General features: G+C 40.4%; 1 protein-coding gene across 3 annotated transcripts in view; it reads right to left on the bottom strand.

The window, feature by feature from the left end:
* LOC133663657 (A-kinase anchor protein SPHKAP-like) overlaps window positions 1-20,832 on the bottom strand; it is a 383,555-nt gene that overhangs the window by 165,772 nt on the left and 196,951 nt on the right. For all 3 annotated transcript variants that reach the window (XM_062068311.1, XM_062068312.1, XM_062068309.1), the window contains one exon: window positions 6,271-6,335. In XM_062068311.1, coding sequence (XP_061924295.1) covers window positions 6,271-6,335 — 65 coding nt within the window. The remainder of the gene's footprint in view (window positions 1-6,270; window positions 6,336-20,832) is intronic.

Below are 20,832 nucleotides of genomic sequence, written 5' to 3'. Positions count from 1 at the left end.
AACACTGAATATTGACAACATATCATGCAAAAGCGCAGATTCCAACCATTGAAATACTTTGTATAATTCAATACTTACGGTAATTTGAAAACATCACTGCACATCATAATGGCAGCTACAATCTCCATCTTAAAGATCTAAAAAAATATATCAGATTTTTAGGAACACTAATAAAAAACCTCACAATAATGTCTAATTCAGTGGTTCTTAACCTTGTTGGAGGTACCGAACCCCACCACTTTCATATGTGCATTCACCGAACCTTTCTTTAGTGAAAAATTATTATTATTATTTTTTTGAAATTCAAGAAAAAGTTATGTTTTTTTACTGGTGCACAAAATGAACAGTGCATGAACATCACCTTGTTCAAAGAATAAAACCAACACAGTGCATGAACTCACAACAAATTACACACCTTACACATATTACCATAAATTGATTTACGACTTAAACAAGTTGAAAAACGTATTGGGGTGTTACCATTTAGTGGTCAATTGTACGGCATATGTACTGTACTGTGTAAACTGTACTGTTTCATATAATGTATTCTCTTATTTTGCAATCTGCTAGTAAAAGTTTCAATCGATCAATCAAACAACCTGCAAATTAGATGGAAAATTAGAGGGAACATTGTTTGGGGTATCCATAATACGCTGATAGGGATACGTTTTTATTTACACGATAAGTGTGATGTGTCATTACCTCCGTGGCGGAGGCTCCGCTGAACTCCTGAGGCCGACTCACCGAACCCCTGGGGTTCGATCGAACCCAGGTTAAGAACCACTGGTGTAATTGAATGCTAAAACGTTATGACAGACCGCCTTAAAAAACGGAATGGAATTTTTATTTTTTTTACTGAATGAGACACCCAGAATGTACATGAAAATAAAGAATGTGGGATTTACAATATTAATTATGAACGATAAAACACTGAATATTGACAACATATTTTACAATCAAGCGAAACGCAACAAAAATGCAACAAACAGCGAAATATGAACGCGAAGGGTAAAAATCGATCTTATATATCGAAAAAAAATTGGGGGGGAATGTCCTGCGGGCCAGATTGAAAAGCTTAAAAAGGGCATTCATTTGCCCAGGTCTGATTTAGGACCAAAACCCTTAAAGGCCTACTGAAATTAATTTTTTTATTTAAACGGGGATAGCAGATCCATTCTATGTGTCATACTTGATCATTTCGCGATATTGCCATATTTTTGCTGAAAGGATTTAGTATAGAACAACGATGATAAAGTTCGCAACTTTTGGTCTCTGATAAAAAAAAATCATTTCCCCTACCGGAAGTAGCGTGACGACACTCACATTTTCCTATTGTTTACACCAGCGATTCGGACCGAGAAAGCGACGATTACCCCATTAATTTGAGCCAGGATGAAAGAGTCGTGGAGAAGGAACGTGAGAGTGAAGGAGTAGAGTGCAGTGCAGGACGCATCTTTTTTCGCTCTGACCGTAACTTAGGTACAAGCTGGCTCATTGGATTCCACATTCTCTCCTTTTTCTAATGTGGATCACGGATTTGTATTTTAAACCACCTCGGAAACAATATCCTCTTGAAAATGAGAGTCGAGAACGCGAAATGGAGATTCACAGTGACTTTTATCTCCACGACAATACATCGGCGAAGCACTTTAGCTATGGAGCTAACGTGATAGCATCGTGCTTAACTGCAGATAGAAACAAAAGAAATAAACCCCTGACTGGAAGGATAGACAGAAAATCAACAATACTATTAAACCATGGATATGTAACTACACGGTTAATCTTTTCCAGCCTGGCGAAGCTTAACAATGCTGTTGCTAACAACGCCATTGAAGCTAACTTAGCAACGGGACCTCACAGAGCTATGCTAAAAACATTAGCTATCCACCTACGCCAGCCAGCCCTCATCTGCTCATCAACACCCGTGCTCACCTGCGTTCTAGCGATCGACGGAGCGACGAAGGACTTCACCCGATCATCAATGCGGTCGGCGGCTAGCGTCCGATAGCGCGTCTGCTATCCAGGTCAAAGTCCTCCTGGTTGTGTTGCTGCAGCCAGCCGCTAATACACCGATCCCACCTACAGCTTTCTTCTTTGCTGTCTTCATTGTTCATTAAACAAATTGCAAAAGATTCACCAACACAGATGTCCAGAATACTGTCGAATTTTGCGATGAAAAACGAACTTTTTGTATTGGATACAATGTGTCCGAATACTTCCGTTTCAACAATTGACGTCACGCGCATACGTCATCACACATAGACGTTTTCAACCGGAAGTTCAGCAGGAAATTTAAAATTGCACTTTATAAGTTAACCCGGCCGTATTGGCATGTGTTGCAATGTTAAGATTTCAGACTGCGTGGTCGGTAGTAGTGGGTTTCAGTAGGCCCTTAAAACAAGTAAAACACTCTAACATAAAATCTGCTTAGTGAGAAGAATGATCTTATCAGACAGAAAATAAGCAAATATCACCCTTATTTGAGATATTTAATCTTAGTTAGATTTCAGTTTTTGCAGTGTAGCATGGCGGAAGCGGGGATCGAACCTGGAACCCTCAAGTTGCTGGCACGGCCACTCTACCAACCGAGCTATACCACCCAAAAACCAACAAAACAAACACCAGCATTTGCTGTGAGAAGGCAAACAGATGACCTGTAAACATCTGCTCCCCCCACACACGCCCTCCTCTAATCCAAGAAAACAACACATAGTCAGCCCTCTCTTCACACCATCTGTCCGACTCCTTTTCCCGCCCAAGTGCGGGCTGGTGACACCTGTTCAACAGGCCGTGCTGCTGAGGCATCAAAACAGTTGCAGGCTGAGAGGTGTTCTCTCAAAGGCCTCCCATTGCAGTCAGACGGCCATTAGTACTTTATGACCACGTCTCGGCCCGAGCTGTCCTTCGCTGGCGCACGCAAAAAGTGCTGGGCTTTTCATTTCCCTTCCCCTCACTCCCTAGCCCGCCACCCTTAGAGACACGGGCGAGGCCCCAGTGATAGATTGCAGCTATTATGCATCGTAATCCCTCACACGTGGGAGGCAGATGTTAAAAGGCAGAGAAACCAATGTGACCTCGGCGTGGGCGGGAGATTACATGATGTTTCTTTTTTTGGTTCACGAAGAAGCGTAACTCAGAAAAAAAGTGTGGGATTAGACTGGACAAGAATGAGGAGAAATGGTATTCTATTGAAGACGTGGGTCATTTCCCCAGATCTAGGATTTGTTTTAGTAGAGTTGTGTCACGGCGGGGATATCGCATCTTACTGCGGGGTTCGTTCCCCCTGGGATGCAAACGGACCACTCCGGACAGGACGTACAGGTAGGAACATGATTTATTCTCGAAAAAAATCAAAGAAGTACAAAAACAGAAAACAAGCCGAAGGGACAACGTGCCGATCGCACTCGAAGCTAAAGCTAACACTTGGCATAGACTAGAGCAGTGGTTCTTAACCTTGTTGGAGGTACCGAACCCCACCAGTTTCATATGCGCATTCACCGAACCCTTCTTTAGTAAAAAATAAAATGATTATTTTTTTCAAATTCAAGACAAACTTATATGTTTTTTTTTACTGGTGCACAAAATGAACCGTGCAAGAACATCACCTTGTTCAAAGAACAAAACCAACACAGTGCATGAACTCACAACAAATTACACACTTGCAATTCAGATGGAAAATTAGAGGGAATATTGTTTGGTGGTATCCATAATACGCCGATAGGGAGAAGTTTTTATTTACACGAAGAGTCGGATGTGTCTTGACCTCCGCGGTGGAGGCTCCGCCGAACCCCTGAGGCCGACTCACCGAACCCCTAGGGTTCGATCGAACCCAGGTTAAGAACCACTGGACTAGAGATAAGGAATACTCACGTAACTGTGGCGAGAAGCAAACATTGAAGCCAGGCCGACTGACCGGCAAAGGCAGGCTTAAATAATGCCTCTGATTAGTGCTCGGGGAACAGGTGAGCGTCCCGAACACCAATCAGAGGCAGGTGAAAATAATAAGCAACCATGGTAACTAAAACAAACTCAAGGGTGCACAAAACGGGAACTGAGGGAGTCCAAAACTAACCGAAAATACCAAAAACATGATCCCGGCCGCGGATCATGTGAAGTGAAGTGAATTATATTGATATAGCGCTTTTTTCTAGTGACTCAAAGCGCTTTACATAGTGAAACCCAATATCTAAGTTACATTTAAACCAGTGTGGGTGGCACTGAGAGCAGGTGGGTAAAGTGTCTTGCCCAAGGACACAACAGTAATGACTAGGATGGTGGAAGCGGGAATCAAACCTGGAACCCTCAAGTTGTTGCAAAATTTTGTGTAAACTCTAACTTGACATGCTAAAAGTAAGATAATGTGTTTCACATAACAGTATGAGCTATGCCTTTATTTTTGTAACGACATACGACTTGGTGGAAAAAATACCCAAAATTAGAAAATGTCCCTATCAACATTTTTGGCCTCCATTCCCGATCCGATTTCTTTGGGCCTCAGATTCAATCCGATTTCGAGTGCCGACCAATACTTTGACAATAAATTATGTTTTATAGCAATTAACTAAAGTAATCATGGAATCTCTAACACATTTTTATAACACTTATCGCATTTAGATGTGTTAGTATTTTTGTGAATCAGATGATTACATTGTAGTATTGAATGCTACATACTATTTTTTGAATAAAATAAAATGGCTGGTGCACATTAAAGCAAAAATGTACTACTGGATTTCATTTCAAACATGTGGGTTTTGCCTTCCTGTATCCAGAGACTTACTCCCTCGGTTGGTAAACAATAACAACAATAAACAAATAAATGTTTTAATAAAAATAAAAAGAGCAAACATATCGATCTTATCACTTTAGTATTGCTTTATACTGATACTATACTATAATAGGCATCAATGGTAGTCTTGTCAAGTGACTTAAAAGTGATTAATTATGATCTATAATTAATTAATCAAACTACGCTCAACAAAGAAAATGCTGAGAAAAGCCCTCAACTTGAGGTATTCACATTTAAATTATTTACTGCAGATTATTGTGAAAGATCAAAATATTGATATATAACCAAATAAAGTGGCTTTACAGAGTAATGTTTATTTTAAACGAACTTAAACAGATGCAGTTGTAGCCATTTACCAAAATAAAACATGATATATATTTATATGTGTATAAATGTATATATATATATATATATATATATATATATACACTGTATATGTGTGTATATATTAGGGTTGTACGGTATACCGGTATTAGTATAGTACCGCGATACTAATGAGTCATATTCGGCACTATACCGTCTCTAAAAAATACCGGTACCCCGCTCCCACGCACCACCATCGTCGTCACGTCGTGTCATTGCTGGTTTACGAGCAGACGAGCATGTTCGGCAGCGCACAATCACGGAGTACTTACAAGCAGACACAGTGTGTAGACAGAAAAGGGAGAACGGACGCATTTTGGCTTAAAAACTAACAATAAAGGTGAAGTTATAACACTGAAACGCCCTCAGGAAGAGGTGCTTTAAGACATGGCTAGCTAGTGTAGAGAATGCATATATTTTTAAGAGTTCTTTCTTTATTCATAGTCATGTTTAAAGCAGCTAATATTTTCCCATGTGTACTCTTTATGCTTGTATCTTATGTCTGCAAGTAAACTCTGTGCTTTACCTTGAAGGGGGTGGAATGTGGGAGTATAGCATACTCCCTTTTTACCTTATCAGTATTAGAACAATAAGGCTGTATTCCTTTCTGGGCATTTGTAAGGACTGGTCTTCTAAAGCTTTAGTAAAACTTGATAATATTCCTCTTCTGTCTTGATGGTCCTTATTACTCAGCATATATGTCATCTGAAAGAACTTGGGATTGACCAGTGACTTTAATTCCCTGAGAGAAAGACTGGTCAGACGCAACACTAGCTAGCGGATAAAAAGTCCAGCCGCAGTCTGCAGTGTTTTAGCTACTTCTAAATCACTAATCCTCGTCTCCATGGCGACAAATAAAGTACGTTTCTTACAAGTATCATCCCTGCAGGACGAGGAATAGCTAAACATGCTTCACTGCACACTGTAGCACACCGGCGTCTAAATGTAAACAAACGCCGTTGGTGGATCCATACCTAACATCCACTGTAATGATACCAAGTACAGGCTCCATCATAACAAACCCCTGCTTTAAGGGAAACTGAACATGTGCAATGTCATGTAGGTAGCATAATTACAGTACATATATTTTGCTCACATAACAAATAAATGATTGCACTTACAGCTGAGTGAAGGCGCGCAAGGCGGTGAACAGTGACAACAGCATTGTGCTCTCCACTTTCTTTACCTGAAATGGACAAAAAAAAACCCACAGACATTAATGGTTGATTTCTGAGCAACTCGATAGGCAAACAGTAAAGACAAACCATTTACGATGTAAAGATAATCGGATAGACTCATGTCTTGGAAACATCTTTAAAATGCTAAAAATTGCAGACATCTACATGAGTAGTATGGTAGTACGTAGTCACCATTATATGGGGACGGCGTGGCGCAGTTGGGAGAGTGGCCGTGCCAGCAACCTGAGGGTTCCTGGTTCAATCCCCACCTTCTACCAACCTCGTCACGTCCGTTGTGTCCTTGAGCAAGACACTTCACCCTTGCTCCTGATGGGTCGTGGTTAGGGCCTTGCATGGCAGCTCCCGCCATCAGTGTGTGAATGTGTGTGTGTGAATGGGTGAATGTGGAAATAGTGTCAAAGCGCTTTGAGTACCTTGAAGGTAGAAAAGCGCTATATAAGTATAACCCATTTACCATTTACCATATCCCTTCCAGGCTCATCTGTAGTTTTATTCACCATACATTTTTTATGTGCAATTTCACATCCGGTAATAGTACCCCTGAGTCCCTTAGTCCGAACACCGGTCCAGGGACCGGCACCGGTCCCTGACGCATTTGCTACCGGTCCGCAGAGACACATTAAATAATTTATAACCGACCACATTTTCTCCTACTTAACTTTGGCCAGTCCCACCAGACACACCAATAAGCTTGTTCATAGATGTTGTCATGATGAGGACTATGGCGGGTTTGTTTTTCCGAGATGCAATAAAAGTTGGAGTGGACATGGCTTGAAGGTAAGGACATATTTATTTTTTACTATAACAAAAAGAACAAACTAAAGGCGCGCACAAGGCGGAGATACAAACTTGACTATGAAACAAAAACTTGCACGTGGGCAAAAAACTAAGGACATGAACAAAAGTCGCTAACTGTGGCATGAATACAAAAAACTTACTTGACAAGACATGAAGTGCACAGAGGTGAACAGAGTGATGTCGCCAGGCCGACTGCCTGGCAACAATGGCCTTAAATACTGGTGACATGATTAGTGAAAACGTGAGACAGGTGCGTGACATGAGGATGTGAAACAGGTGCGTGACAAGACAGGTGAAAACTAATGGGTGACCATGGAAACCAAACCAAACAAGGAAGTGCAACCAGGAACTAAAAAAAGAGCCCAAAACCCAAGCAAAACAAAAACATGATTAACACAGACATGACAGATGTATTATAAATCTCCTGATAGGAAGTCGCCATTTGCTATATTTGTTACATCTTTGTCACATGGGACAATGCACATTAATAAACATATAAACTGTATATGCATATAAAAGGTGCCAAATCGTTGCCAAAAGCTAGGTTGATGACCTAGGATCAGGAACAAAGTGACCATAGGAGTTAAAGTGCATAAGGCAGATGGAGAAGTACTAAATTGTTGCATGCAATAATTGTGCTGAAGGAAAAACATCTCCTTAAGCCTAGTAAGCTAAAGTGCTGCTATTATTGCACGTTGTCCTACTACATAAGTAGTTAGTAATAACGGATGTATTTACGCATGGAAATTTGGACCAAAAAGCTAACATTAGTGTATATATGTATGAAATATTGCACAAAATATGAATACATAACTTTTAGAATGGAAATAGTAACCCACAGAAATCTATTAGAACTAATGTCAAGAGTATACTTAGACACTGTACTGAAAAAAGTATTTAGCCACCCATCCAAATGATGAGAATCAGGTGTCCTAATCACTTGGCCGGGTGTATAAAATCAAGCACTTAGGCATGGAGACTGTTTCTACAAACATTTGTGAAAGAATGTGATTTCCAGCGTCGAACTACCATAGGATGCCACCTTTGCAACAAATCCAGTCGTGAAATTTCCTTGCTCCTAAATATTCCAAAGTCAATTTTATTATAAGATAAGTGAAGAGTTTGGGAACAACAGCAAGTCAGCCACCACCAAGTGGTAGGCCACGTAAACTGACAGAGAGGGGTCGGCGGATGCTGAAGCGCATAGTGCAAAGACTTTCTGCACAGTCAGTTGCTACAGAGCTCCAAACTTCACGTGACCTTTCAATTAGCCCACGTACAGTACGCAGAGAGCTTCATGGAATGGGTTTCCACGGCCGATCAGCTGCATCTAAGGCATACATCACCAAGTCCAATGCAAAGCGTGAGATGCAGTGGTGTAAAGCACGTCGCCACTGGACTCTCGAGCAGTGGAGACGCCTTCTCTGGGGTGATGAATCACGCTTTTCCATCTGGCAATCTGATGGACCAGTCTGGGTTTGGAGGTTGCCAGGAAAACGCTACATTTCGGACAGCATTGTGCCGAGTGTGAAATTTGGTGGAGGAGGAATTATGGTGTGGGGTTGGTTTTTCAAGAGTTGGGCTTGGCCCCTTAGTTCCAGTGAAAGGAACTTAGAATGCTCCAGGATACCAATCCATGGGATGGCACTTCAAGTTCATATGTGAGTAAAGGCAGGTGGCCAAAAACTTTTGGCAATATGTGTGTATCCATGCTCTTGTCCTTGGATATGATGCATCACCTATCGTCGGCGATCACTCGAAACGAGTATGATTGTCCTTCTGTTGGTGGGATTGCCTTCAGGAGAACGCCTGTGCGTGGAATCTTTTAAAGTGGGGAGACGGTGCACAGACAGCCACCACACTGTCCTCGGCAAAGAGAAGGCCAGGGTCCAATGGCATGGAGACCAAGACAATTGGGGGCCCATCTTTGCTGCAGCCTTCTTCTGCCTTTGTGACCGTTGTGGAGCTTCTATGCAACCATCATCCACCCACTCCGCCGTTGGTCTTTTTCGACGAGGGAGACGCGCAGACTCCAACGTCACTTCCGGTATCCGGTGGCAAGGGAAACCCAGGACGACCGGCACCTCCTCAACAGCTGCAGGAGGCTGCCGGAGCTCCGGTCTGTCGGAGGACCGCCTATGGTGCCCCTACCAGCACTTGCTTTTCTCTCAGGGTGTGCTCCCCTAGCCTTTTGTCTTCCCAGACTAACCCACAAGGCAGCGGGGATCACCTATAACTAGGGATGTCCGATAATGGCTTTTTTGCCGATATCCGATATTCCGATATTGTCCAACTCTTAATTACCGATACCGATATCAACCAATACCGATATATACAGTCGTGGAATTGACACATGAAGATAAGGTCCTTAAATTAAAAAATTAATAAAATAATTAATAAAATAATTAATAAATAATTTATAAAATAAAATAAGATAAATAAATTACAAAAAATGTCTTGAATAAAAAAGAAAGTAAAACAATATAAAAACAGTTACCGTATTTTTCGGACAATAAGTCGCAGTTTTTGTAATAGTTTGGCCGGGGTGCGCCTTATACTCAGGAGCGAATTATGTGTGAAATTATTAACGCATTACCGTAAAATATCAAATAAGATTATTTAGCTCATTCACGTAAGGGACTAGACGTATAAGATTTCATGGGATTTAGCGATTAGGAGTGACAGATTGTTTGGTAAACGTATAGCATGTTCTATATGTTATAGTTATTTGAATGACTCTTACCATAATATGTTACGTTAACATACCAGGCACGTTCTCAGTTGGTTATTTATGCCTCATATAACGTACACTTATTCAGCCTGTTGTTCACTATTCTTTATTTATTTTAAATTGCCTTTCAAATATCTATTCTTGTCTTGGTGTTGGGTTTTATCAAATACATTTCCCCAAAAAATGGGACTTATACTCCAGTGCGACTTATGTATGTTTTTTTCCTTCTTTATTACGGACTGTATCCCTTGCAGACTGTATTGATATTTATTGATATATAATGTAGGAACCAGAATATTAATAACAGAAAGAAACAACCCTTTTGTGTGAATGAGTGTAAATGGGGGAAGGAGGTTTTTTGGGTTGGTGTACTAATTGTAAGTGTATCTTGTGTTTTTTATGTTGATTTAATAAAAAAACAAAAACAAAAAAAAAAATAAACAAAAAAAAAACCGATACCGATATAAAAAAAAAACGATACCGATAATTTCCGATATTACATTTTAAAGCATTTATTTCTCCCTATAACCCATCAGATACTAAAGCCAAAACTACTAGCAAAAATGAGCAAAAAACTAAAGTCTATGGAGAGCTTTTTTGCAAAGGGAACAGGCCAGGGGCTCCCACTAAGTGAATGTTATGGTGAGTTTTTTCATGTATACATTTTTCATGCACTTATTTGCTGTATCTTTCTGCCACACGTGAAAATAATGCCTACATTAAACCGGTCCCTGGTGCAAAAAAGGTTGGGGACCCCTGCCTTAGCTTCAGTAAGATGTCGGCAGTGAGTACATGTTTAGTATCCGTGTGACTTTCCCACCATATGTTCCTCCCGCTGTGTGTCGAAGGTCCCTGCCAGCATCCTCCTGCTTATTTTGTTGTTGTTGACATGCTACAATGCCTCCTCTCATCGCATATTAATCAGGAAAAAAAAACATGAAATAATTAAAGTTGTTATTCCAAAAGGAAATATCCTTAGTGACGCATCATGAGACATGAAACGGATCGAGACCTCGCTAATCTGTTTCGTCAACGTCTTTGATCGCATTTGATTGGGCCAATCAATCGCACAAAGAAAGAAGAGACTTTAACGTGTCTTTTATTTGAATAAAGATGGGTGGTTTTTTTGCGCACAGTGTGAGGTGAGCGCACAACGTTGCCTTTGTGACATGTTTTTATTTTATTTTAATGAAGAATAATGAGGGACGGTCCAAATCCCGCTATAAAACGACACAAAATGTGCGATAACGCTGACGGCGAGAGACTTCAAAAAGGTTATTGCATCTGCGAGAGCGAGAAAGCGAGGTCAAGAGTTCGCCGAGATAGAAGGGAACGCGGTTATGTGGAGACGGAGGATTTAATATGCAATACTCGACATTAGTGTGATGTGAGCTGAGGACGACCCTTTGATGCCCGATTCGGAATGACAGATTATGCAAGGTGGTGATAAGAACAAGTGGTCAGATAACAGGAATTTACATATTCTACACAAACGTGTGTTTATTGACATCAACATTCATTTTTGACCATTAAAAAAATTGAATGAACCGGCTCAGTGGCCTTGTGGTTAGAGTGTCCGCCCCGAGATCGGTAGGTCGTGAGTTGTGAAGTTAATTATATTTTATATAGCACTTTTCTCTAGTGACTCAAAGCGCTTTTACATAGTGAAACCCAATACCTAAGTAACATTCAAACCAGTGTGGGTGGCACTGGGAGCAGGTGGGTTAAGTGTCTTGCCCAAGGACACAACAGCAGTGACTAGGATGGCAGAAGCGGGGATCGAACGTGGAACCCTCCAGTTGCTGGCACGGCCACTCTACCAACCGAGCTATACCACCCCCAGTTCAAACCCCGGCCGAGTCATACCAAAGACTATAAAAATGGGACCCAATACCTCCCTGCTTGGCACTCGGCATCAAGGGTTGGAATTGGGGGTTACATCACCAAAAATGATTACCGGGCGCGGCCACCGCTGCTGCTCACTGCTCCCCTGACCTCTCAGGGTGTGAACAAGGGGATGGGTCAGATGCAGAGGACACATTTCACCACACCAAGTGTGTGTCTGACAATCATTTATTTAAAGTTAACTTTAACTTAACTTTAAATTCACTTGATTAAAGTGCAGCTCATAAATATCTGTTATGATAGCGTTACGAATGGAGCCATATTTTTTTAACCTTTAAACTTTTCACCCCTATATTAGCGTCCCTTCACTGGCTCCCTGTGCGTTACCGAATCAACTTGAAACTCCTTTTATTTGTTTTTAAATGTCTAAACAACCCCTAGCCAACATATCTCTCCGACCTCCTTCAGCCTTACTGCCCCACCCGATCCCTAAGATCAGCTGCTACTGACGGTCCCTGACACAAGGCTGAAGCTTAGAGGTGACAGAGCTTTCGCCGCTGCTGCTCCCAAGCTCTGGAACGACCAACCTCTGAGTGTTAGACAAGCCTCCTCTCTTCCTGTTTTTAAATCTCTCTTAAAAACATACTTTTATTCCATGGCTTTTAACACTGAGTGATATCCATCCTGCAATGGCGCCCCATAATACACCTGCTGTGAACCTGTTTTTATGTTTTATTTATTTATTTTTTATCGTGTTCTGTTTGTGTTGTGTTGTGTTTGCTCGGTTGTCGTATTATCTTTTAACCTGCCCATTGTACAGCACTTTGGCTACCCCTGTGGTAAATTTTAAATGTGCTTTATAAATAAAGTTGATTTGATTTGATTTTCGGTGACAAAACACGGGCTTGTCTCGAGATTAAATATTCACTCGGGGAATAAAATGTTTCAAATGACAAGTTTTGCATCTAGGCCAGTGTGATTCAATACTTCCGCATCATAACTAAAGGTGTTCATTTCCGATACCGATAAGGAGTCAATACAATGCCAGCACTACTACTTATTATTTTGTTGTGTGCAATGTTAGAAAAGGTTTGATCAGGTGAATATAGTCAAACAGAGAACAATGGTAGGTAAGAAAAACACTAACTTATTTATTATTAACCGTCTGGAATGGACTTATGCTGTCTTTAAAGGGATCCATCATATTGTGATTTTTTTCCGACATTCAAAACACTTCCTTGTGGTCTACATAACTTGTAATGGTAGTTCTTTGGTCAAAATATTGCATAGATTATGTTTCACAGATCATCTCCGAGCTGATTTCTGACCGTCTCTTCAGGATGCTTCTCACAGGATGAGATAACTTGTAGAAATTACTGGCTCAGAATGGCCAAAGGCATAGATGTGTGTGTCCAAGTTTAACGAAACAGCAGACTGTCTTCTTCTAATGGATTTATTACAATCTCTGCAAGCTGGGTAACGTTTGCTGTGGTCTGGAACAACATGGCACACAAACAACTATCAGAAATGCAGCCAATATTACATACATATAATGTGTCATGAGACATGCAAATATAAATTAAATACACAGAGGACATACGTGAAGGAAATTAATTGAGTTCAAATATACCTACACACGAGGCATTATAAATAAATAAATGATAAATGGGTTATACTTGTATAGCGCTTTTCTACCTTCAAGGTACTCAAAGCGCTTTGACAGTATTTCCACATTCATTCATTCACACACACATTCACACACTGATGGCATAGAGCTGCCATGCCAGGCGCTAACCAGCAGCCATCAGGAGCAAGGGTGAAGTGTCTTGCCCAAGGACACAACAGACATGACTAGGATGGTAGAAGGTGGGGATTGAACCCCAGTAACCAGCAACCCTCCGATTGCTGGCACTGCCACTCTACCAACTTCGCCACGCCGATGATGCAATATGTACGTACAGCTAGCATGTTACCATCAAATAGCTTGCAGTCATGTACTGACCAAATATGCCTGATTAGCACTCCAGCAAATCAATAAAATCAGCAAAGCTCACCTTTGTGCATTGACGCACAGCATAAAACATTTGGTGGACAAAATGAGACAAAGAAGGAGTGGCATAAAACACGTCTTTCTGTGGCAGCATCGGAGAAATGTGTACATGCTTTATGCTTTCACCTCAGAGTCTACAAAACATGAAAAAAAAAGTCTCCAACAACAACGGTAAAAGTCGCTGGATTTGTGGCTAGTAGCCGTTTACAAAAAAAAAGTCGCCAGTTTTAGCGACAAAGTTGGCAACAATGGAACTTCAAGAGGCAATTCAGCAAGGGGGCGGAGCATAATCTGATCCCAGGCCAGTGAGGCCACACAACACAAGCGGCTTCCAAACCTAAATTAAAATAGACCCACATGTGATTATTTGTATGTGAAATAACAAATCAATCAATCAATCAATGTTTATTTATATAGCCCTAAATCACGAGTGTCTCAAAGGGCTGCACAAGCCACAACGACATCCTTGGCTCAGATCCCACATCAGGGCAAGGAAAAACTCAACCCAATGGGATACAATGAGAAACCTTGGAGGGGACCGCAGATGTGGGGACCTCCCCCCTTAGGGCAGGGGTCGGCAACCCAAAATGTTGAAAGAGCCATATTGGACCAAAAATACAAAAACAAATCTGTCTGGAGCCGCAAAAAATTAAAAGCCATATTACATACAGACAGTGTGTCATGAGATATAAATGTAATTAAGAGGACTTAAAGGAAACTAAATGAGCTCAAATATAGCTACAAATGAGGCATAATGATGCAATATGTACACATCGCTAGCCTAAATAGCATGTTAGCATCGATTAGCTTGCAGTCATGCAGTGACCAAATACGTCTGATTAGCACTCCACACAAGTCAATAACATCAACAAAACTCACCTTTGTGCATTCATGCACAACGTTAAAAGTGTGGTGGACAAAATGAGACAGAAAAAGTGGCATAAAACACGTCCTAGAATGTCGGAGAAAGTTATATCAATCAATACATGTAAACAGACTATACGGTGAGTTCAAGGACCGCCAAAATAAGTAGGACAAAACGGCGCTCGCCAAATACTCGAATCAGTGAAGCATGTTTAATATAACTAGTGTGCTTTATAACGCTTAGGGAGGTTTGTGTCATGTTTGTCCTCCTACAGAAACCATACTAAAACAAAAAAATAGATTTTTTTCCCCCCTCATCTTTTTCCATTCTTCATACATTTTTGAAAAATCTCCAGAGAGCCACTAGGGCGGCGCTAAAGAGCCGCATGCGGCTCTAGAGCCGCAGGTTGCCGACCCCCGCCCTAGGGCAACCGGTGCAATGGACGTCGAGTGGATCTAGCATAATATTGTGAGAGTCCAGTCCATAGTGGATCTAGCATAATAGTGAGAGTCCAGTCCATTGTGGATCTAGCATAATAGTGAGAGTCCAATCCATAGTGGATCTAGCATAATAGTGAGAGTCCAATCCATAGTGGATCTAGCATAATAGTGAGAGTCCAATCCATAGTGGATCTAGCATAATAGTGAGAGTCCAGTCCATAGTGGGGCCAGCAGGAGACCATCCCAAGCGGAGACAGGTCAGCAGCGCAGAGAGGGGGGCAGAGCAGAAAAGAAACGGCAGATCAACTGGTCTAAAAGGGGGGTCTATCTAAAGGCTAGAGTATACAAAAAATAAAACGTGTGTGCAGTCATCGTGACTCACGTGACTCCGCTTGATTGACGGGCGAATCCGTGAAGCTTATTATAACGCACTTGAGGTCCTTGCTGTCACAGGAGCGTCTCTCTGGACTTGCACTAATCACACAGCATCAATCACACAGCTGCACAACCGGTTTCGTATGATGATGGAATTGATGATTTTTGCATCAAAGCAGGCTAGAAAAGTCCAGTTTTAAATGCCACTTCACACCTGTTGTTAATGTTGATGTCAGTTGTAAACAGGGTGTTATCATCAAATGATATTACGATGATGCAATACAAAAACTTGTATGTAAAATATGGAATAGTTTGCTGCAGGAATATTTTTTATGCTCCACATTTTGTTAGCTTTCTTCAAGGATTTTTGAAGATCCTGTGATGAAGGATTTATGCAATTGGTGTTTATGTACTGGGTTTAAAATAGACTAGAATAGAGGGGACTTTATTGTCATTATATTAGCATATAACGAGTTTAAAGGCCTACTGAAACCCACTACTACCGACCACGCAGTCTGATAGTTTATATATCAATGATGAAATCTTAACATTGCAACACATGCCAATACGGCCGGGTTAACTTATAAAGTGCAATTTTAAATTTCCCGCCACACTTCCGGTTGAAAGACTCCTTTGGATATGATTTATGCGCGTGACGTCACAAAATCCACGGAAGTGGTTGGACCCCATCGGACCCGATACAAAAATCTCTTGTTTTCTTCGACAAATTTCCACAGTATTCTGGACATCTGTGTTGGTGAATCTTTTGCAATTTGTTTAATGAACAATGGAGACTGCAAAGAAGAACGTTGTAGGTGGGATCGATCGGTGTATTAGCGGCTAAGTACAATACTTACAGCAACACAACAAGGACTACTTACTACGCCTAGCCGATGCTTGCCACCAAACCCACGGATGAAGTCCTTCGTCGCGCCGTCGATCGCTGGAACGCAGGTGAGCACGGCTGTTGATGGGAAGATGAGGGCTGGCTGGCGTAGGTGGAGCGCTAATGTTTTTATCATAGTTCTGTGAGGTCCGGTTGCTAAGTTGCTAAATTAGCCTTAGCGTCGTTAGCAACAGCATTGTTAAGCCTTACCAGGCTGAGAATTTTTAACCGTGTAGTTACATGTACAGATGCTATCACGTTAGCTCATGCTACAGAGGTTCGTCGATGATGGGTGTCCTTCGTCGCGCCATCGATCGCTGGAACGCAGGTGAGCACGGCTGTTGATGTAACCGTGTAGCTACATGTACATGGTTTAATAGTATTGTTGATCTTCTGTCTATCCTTCCAGTCAGGGGTTTATTTCTTTTGTTTCTATCTTCATTTGAGAACGATGCTATCACGTTAGCTCAGTAGCTAAGTGTGTCACCGATGTATTGTGGAGATAAAAGTCACTTTAAATGTCCATTTCGCGTGCTCGACTCTCATTTTCAAGAGGATATAGTATCCGAGGTGGTTTAAAATACAAATCCGTGATCCACAATAGAAAAAGGAGAGAGTGTGGAATCCAATGAGCCAGCTTGTACCTAAGTTACGGTCAGAGCGAAAAAAGATACGTCCTGCACTGCCTCTCTAGTCCTTCACTGTAACGTTCCTCATCTACGAATCTTTCATCCTCGCTCAAATTAATGGGGTAATCGTCGCTTTGTCGCTCCGAATCTCTCTCGCTCCATTGTAAACAAAGGAAAATTGTGAGGAATATTACCTCCTGTGACGTCACGCTACTTCTGGTACAGGCAAGGCTTTTTTTTAATCAGCGAGCAAAAGTTGCGAACTTTATCGTCGATTTTCTCTACTAAATCCTTTCAGCAAAAAAATGGCAATATCGCGAAATGATCAAGTATGACACATAGAATGGATCTGCTATTCCCGTTTAAATAAAAAAAATTCATTTCAGTAGGCCTTTAAGGACTCCAACTTAATGTGCGGTAGTGGGAACAAATATGGCATAAAAATAAATTACACAAGAGGTAATAGAGATAAAACTAAGAATTAAAATTAACAGACTACTATCCAATAAAAATAATAAGCAATCCTGTACAATATACAAAACACTATACAAAATACTGTACAATATACAGAGCAAGATAAGAGTACCGGAGTAATGAATAACAATCAGTGTCGGATGTATTGCACTTGAAGGGTAATATTGCACAGTAGGGTATTAGGGTAGTAGTTTCATTTATATATCGTGTTTTCTCTTTGTTCTTGTTACCTTTTTGTATTCAAGGTCATGTAATGAAATAATACAATATACTGTATACCAGTTTTAAAGTCGCTACATTGGCTCCCCGTCTGCTTCAGGGTGGATTTTAAAGTTGTATTATTAGTCTATCATTTAAAAAGGTTTCCCTTTAGGGGACCTGTTTTTTTGTCTCCATACCGTCAGAGGTCTCCTAAAGGTGACTGTGTAAACAGAGCGATGTCCCCATTAAGTAAGCATTGCCAGAACACACACACACACACACACATTTCTTGTATTTGTTACCTTCTTGAGACTTCCGAAAAATGCCTACCTCTTTAGGACCACCCTTTCTAGATATACAAAGATTTGTATTTACAACATTAATAATATATTCATACTATACAAGTATAAAAAAGGTAAGCTTTTAGTAAAAAAAAATTGTGTTTGTTTTTTTTTGTTTGTAATTGTTTTTTAATCTTCATTACAATATGTCTCTGTATTAGAGATGCGCGGATAGGCAATTATTTTATCCGCAACCGCATCACAAAAGTCGTCATCCACCCGCCATCCACCCGAACTAACATTTTATCAAAACCACAACCGCCCGCCACCCGCCCGTTGTTATATATCTAATATAGACGATGCAAGGCATTCCTGTTAAAGAAAGGAGACTGATCCAATGCAGCAGAGACATTCAATGCGTGCCACGCATTAATATCTCTTGGCCACGCATTAGAGGCTAAGAGATATTAATGCGTGATAATATTGTTTATCATTATTATAATATTATTGTCATTTCCATTAAGAAAGTGTTGACTATTACTGATATTTTTTTCCCCTGGTCTTTAGTATTCCCTTTTTTAGTTTGTCGCGTACCACGATTGCAGCCGGCGTTGCCATCTTTTTCTTTTTTTCTTTTTCTGCTGTTGTGTTGTGCTGTGTCACGCCAAAATTCTTCCCCCTACAAACCCCCCCCACCCCCCCATTTACTTCCGTGGATACTTCGTCTTTGACAGCTGCTGGAATCTGAAGAAATTGATTATTTTTTTTTTTTGTACAGGCGCGAAACAGGACAGTCGCGTGCGGGTTAAGGACCCCCGGCAACTTTGTGACTTTATTGGACGCAGCCCCGGAAGTAAATGGGGGGAAGGTTTTTGTAGGGGGGAAGAAATTTGGTGTGACAGCTGCAGCAGTGCCTGATGAATAATTGCCTGTTTCAAAGAGTGCTGCTCGTTTTTCGTATGTGGGTAACAACATTTAACTATGTATTTTTTTTTCCTGAATTGGTTCAACCGCCACCTGCCCGAATCTATTTAAAATATATTTTTTTCGTCATGCATCCCAGTGTTTCCCATAAACTGCCAAGATACCTGTGGCGGTGGGGGCGTGGCTATGGGCGCGACTATGGGCGTGGTCACCATGACATCATCGAGTAATTTGCATAATTTACTACAATGATATGATTTTCCCTAAAAAGGCTCAAAAAATGTATACTTACTAATTAATAATAACAGTTTTGTTTTAAACGTCCATCCATCCATCCATCCATCCATTTTACAATATAATTACAACACTTTATGTACATATTTATATACAGATTTGAACAATAAGATATTCACTGAAATATATTTATTAATTGTGGTTCTTACAAAAAATATATCTTATAAAATATAAAAGCTAGAATGTCTCTTAAAGCTCTGCCCCTTTAATTAGTGCATACTAAATAATTTAACTTTAGCCTACTACTACAACCATATTATTTACCAGCAACATAAAGTGAAACAGAGGCAGAGGTGTCCTGCCACAGTCAGTAACAAATAAACAGAAAACAGTAGTGGTCAAATACAAATAAGGCAACAAGAGAAGTATCCTACACTTCTCTTTTGTAAAGTAAATCTGAACAGCCTATATGGGCATCTACATCAACTATATGATTTGCCTGAGAAGCTGGACAGGACCAAAAAATAAATAAATAAATATATATATATATATATATATATATATATATATATATATATATATATATATATATATATATATATATATATATATATATATATATATATATATATATATATATATATATATATATATATATATATTTTTTTTTAAATTTGTGGCGGACATAATTCTTTCGTGGCGGGCCGGCACAAATAAATTAATGTGTGGGAAACACTGCATCCGCCCGACCCGCGGATTATCCGCGGACTCCGCGGTTGTGTCCGCAAACCGCACATCTCTACTGTGTATACATATTTATTTTATTAATTTTGGTTAAAGGGGGTGCATTTCAATTTTTTTACACACATTTGTGTAAGATTGTAGGTTGTTTTTTTGTTTTTTTTACCCTTCGCGTTCATATTTCGTGTGTTTGTTGCATTTTTGTTGCGTTTCGCTTGATTGTAAAATATGTCAATGGAGAGGGGGTGTGACGTTCATATGTTGTCAATATTCAGTGTTTTATCGTTCATAGTTAATATTGTAAATCCCACATTCTTTATTTTCATGTACATTCTGGGTGTTTTATTCAGTAAAAACATTTTTTAAATTCGATACTGCTTTTTAAGGCGGTCTGTCATAACTTTTTTAGCATTCAATCAGACATTATTGTGAGGTTTTGTATTAGTGTTCCTAAAAAGAGATATACCAGCCCTAAGACACATTTTTTAATGTGAAATAATAAAAATAAAAAAAATAAATTGTGAAGTTCAGGAGACCCGACTTTGGACTGTTAAAACAAAAAAATGTTTTAAAACCTGGGTGGAGTCTAACAAAGGCTACTAAAGAACAGGTTGGCAGTCTTTAACAAGTTTAAATTGATGCCATGAAATCTTCGATGGTGTATGACTTGGAAAAGGTAGAAAGTAATGAGATTGATAATGTCTTCTACAAATAGGGAATGCACAGAGGCTGAAATGAACAAGTGCGACGGTGCACAGATGGCACACTTATGAAAACGAGAGGCTGGGGAGGAGAGAGGGAGTAAAAGGCGAGGTGAGGATTATCAAACGTGATCTAAATTGAGCCGTCGAGACAGCCGAGGTCACGTACTGCTATATCCATGATGGCGGACTCTGTCAATTATTGTCAATTAGCAGGCAATTAACATGCGCAATAAACCCTCACGCTTTCAACTTTTAATTACCCTCCCCGGTGCCATCGATTCAGAGGTAAAACCTGTGTTGTTTTGC

This window comes from Entelurus aequoreus, linkage group LG13 (genome assembly GCF_033978785.1).
Source record: "Entelurus aequoreus isolate RoL-2023_Sb linkage group LG13, RoL_Eaeq_v1.1, whole genome shotgun sequence".
NCBI lineage: Eukaryota > Metazoa > Chordata > Actinopteri > Syngnathiformes > Syngnathidae > Entelurus > Entelurus aequoreus.
The sequence above is the reverse complement of the archived record's forward strand: the minus strand, read 5'-3'. Positions and strand labels throughout refer to the sequence as shown.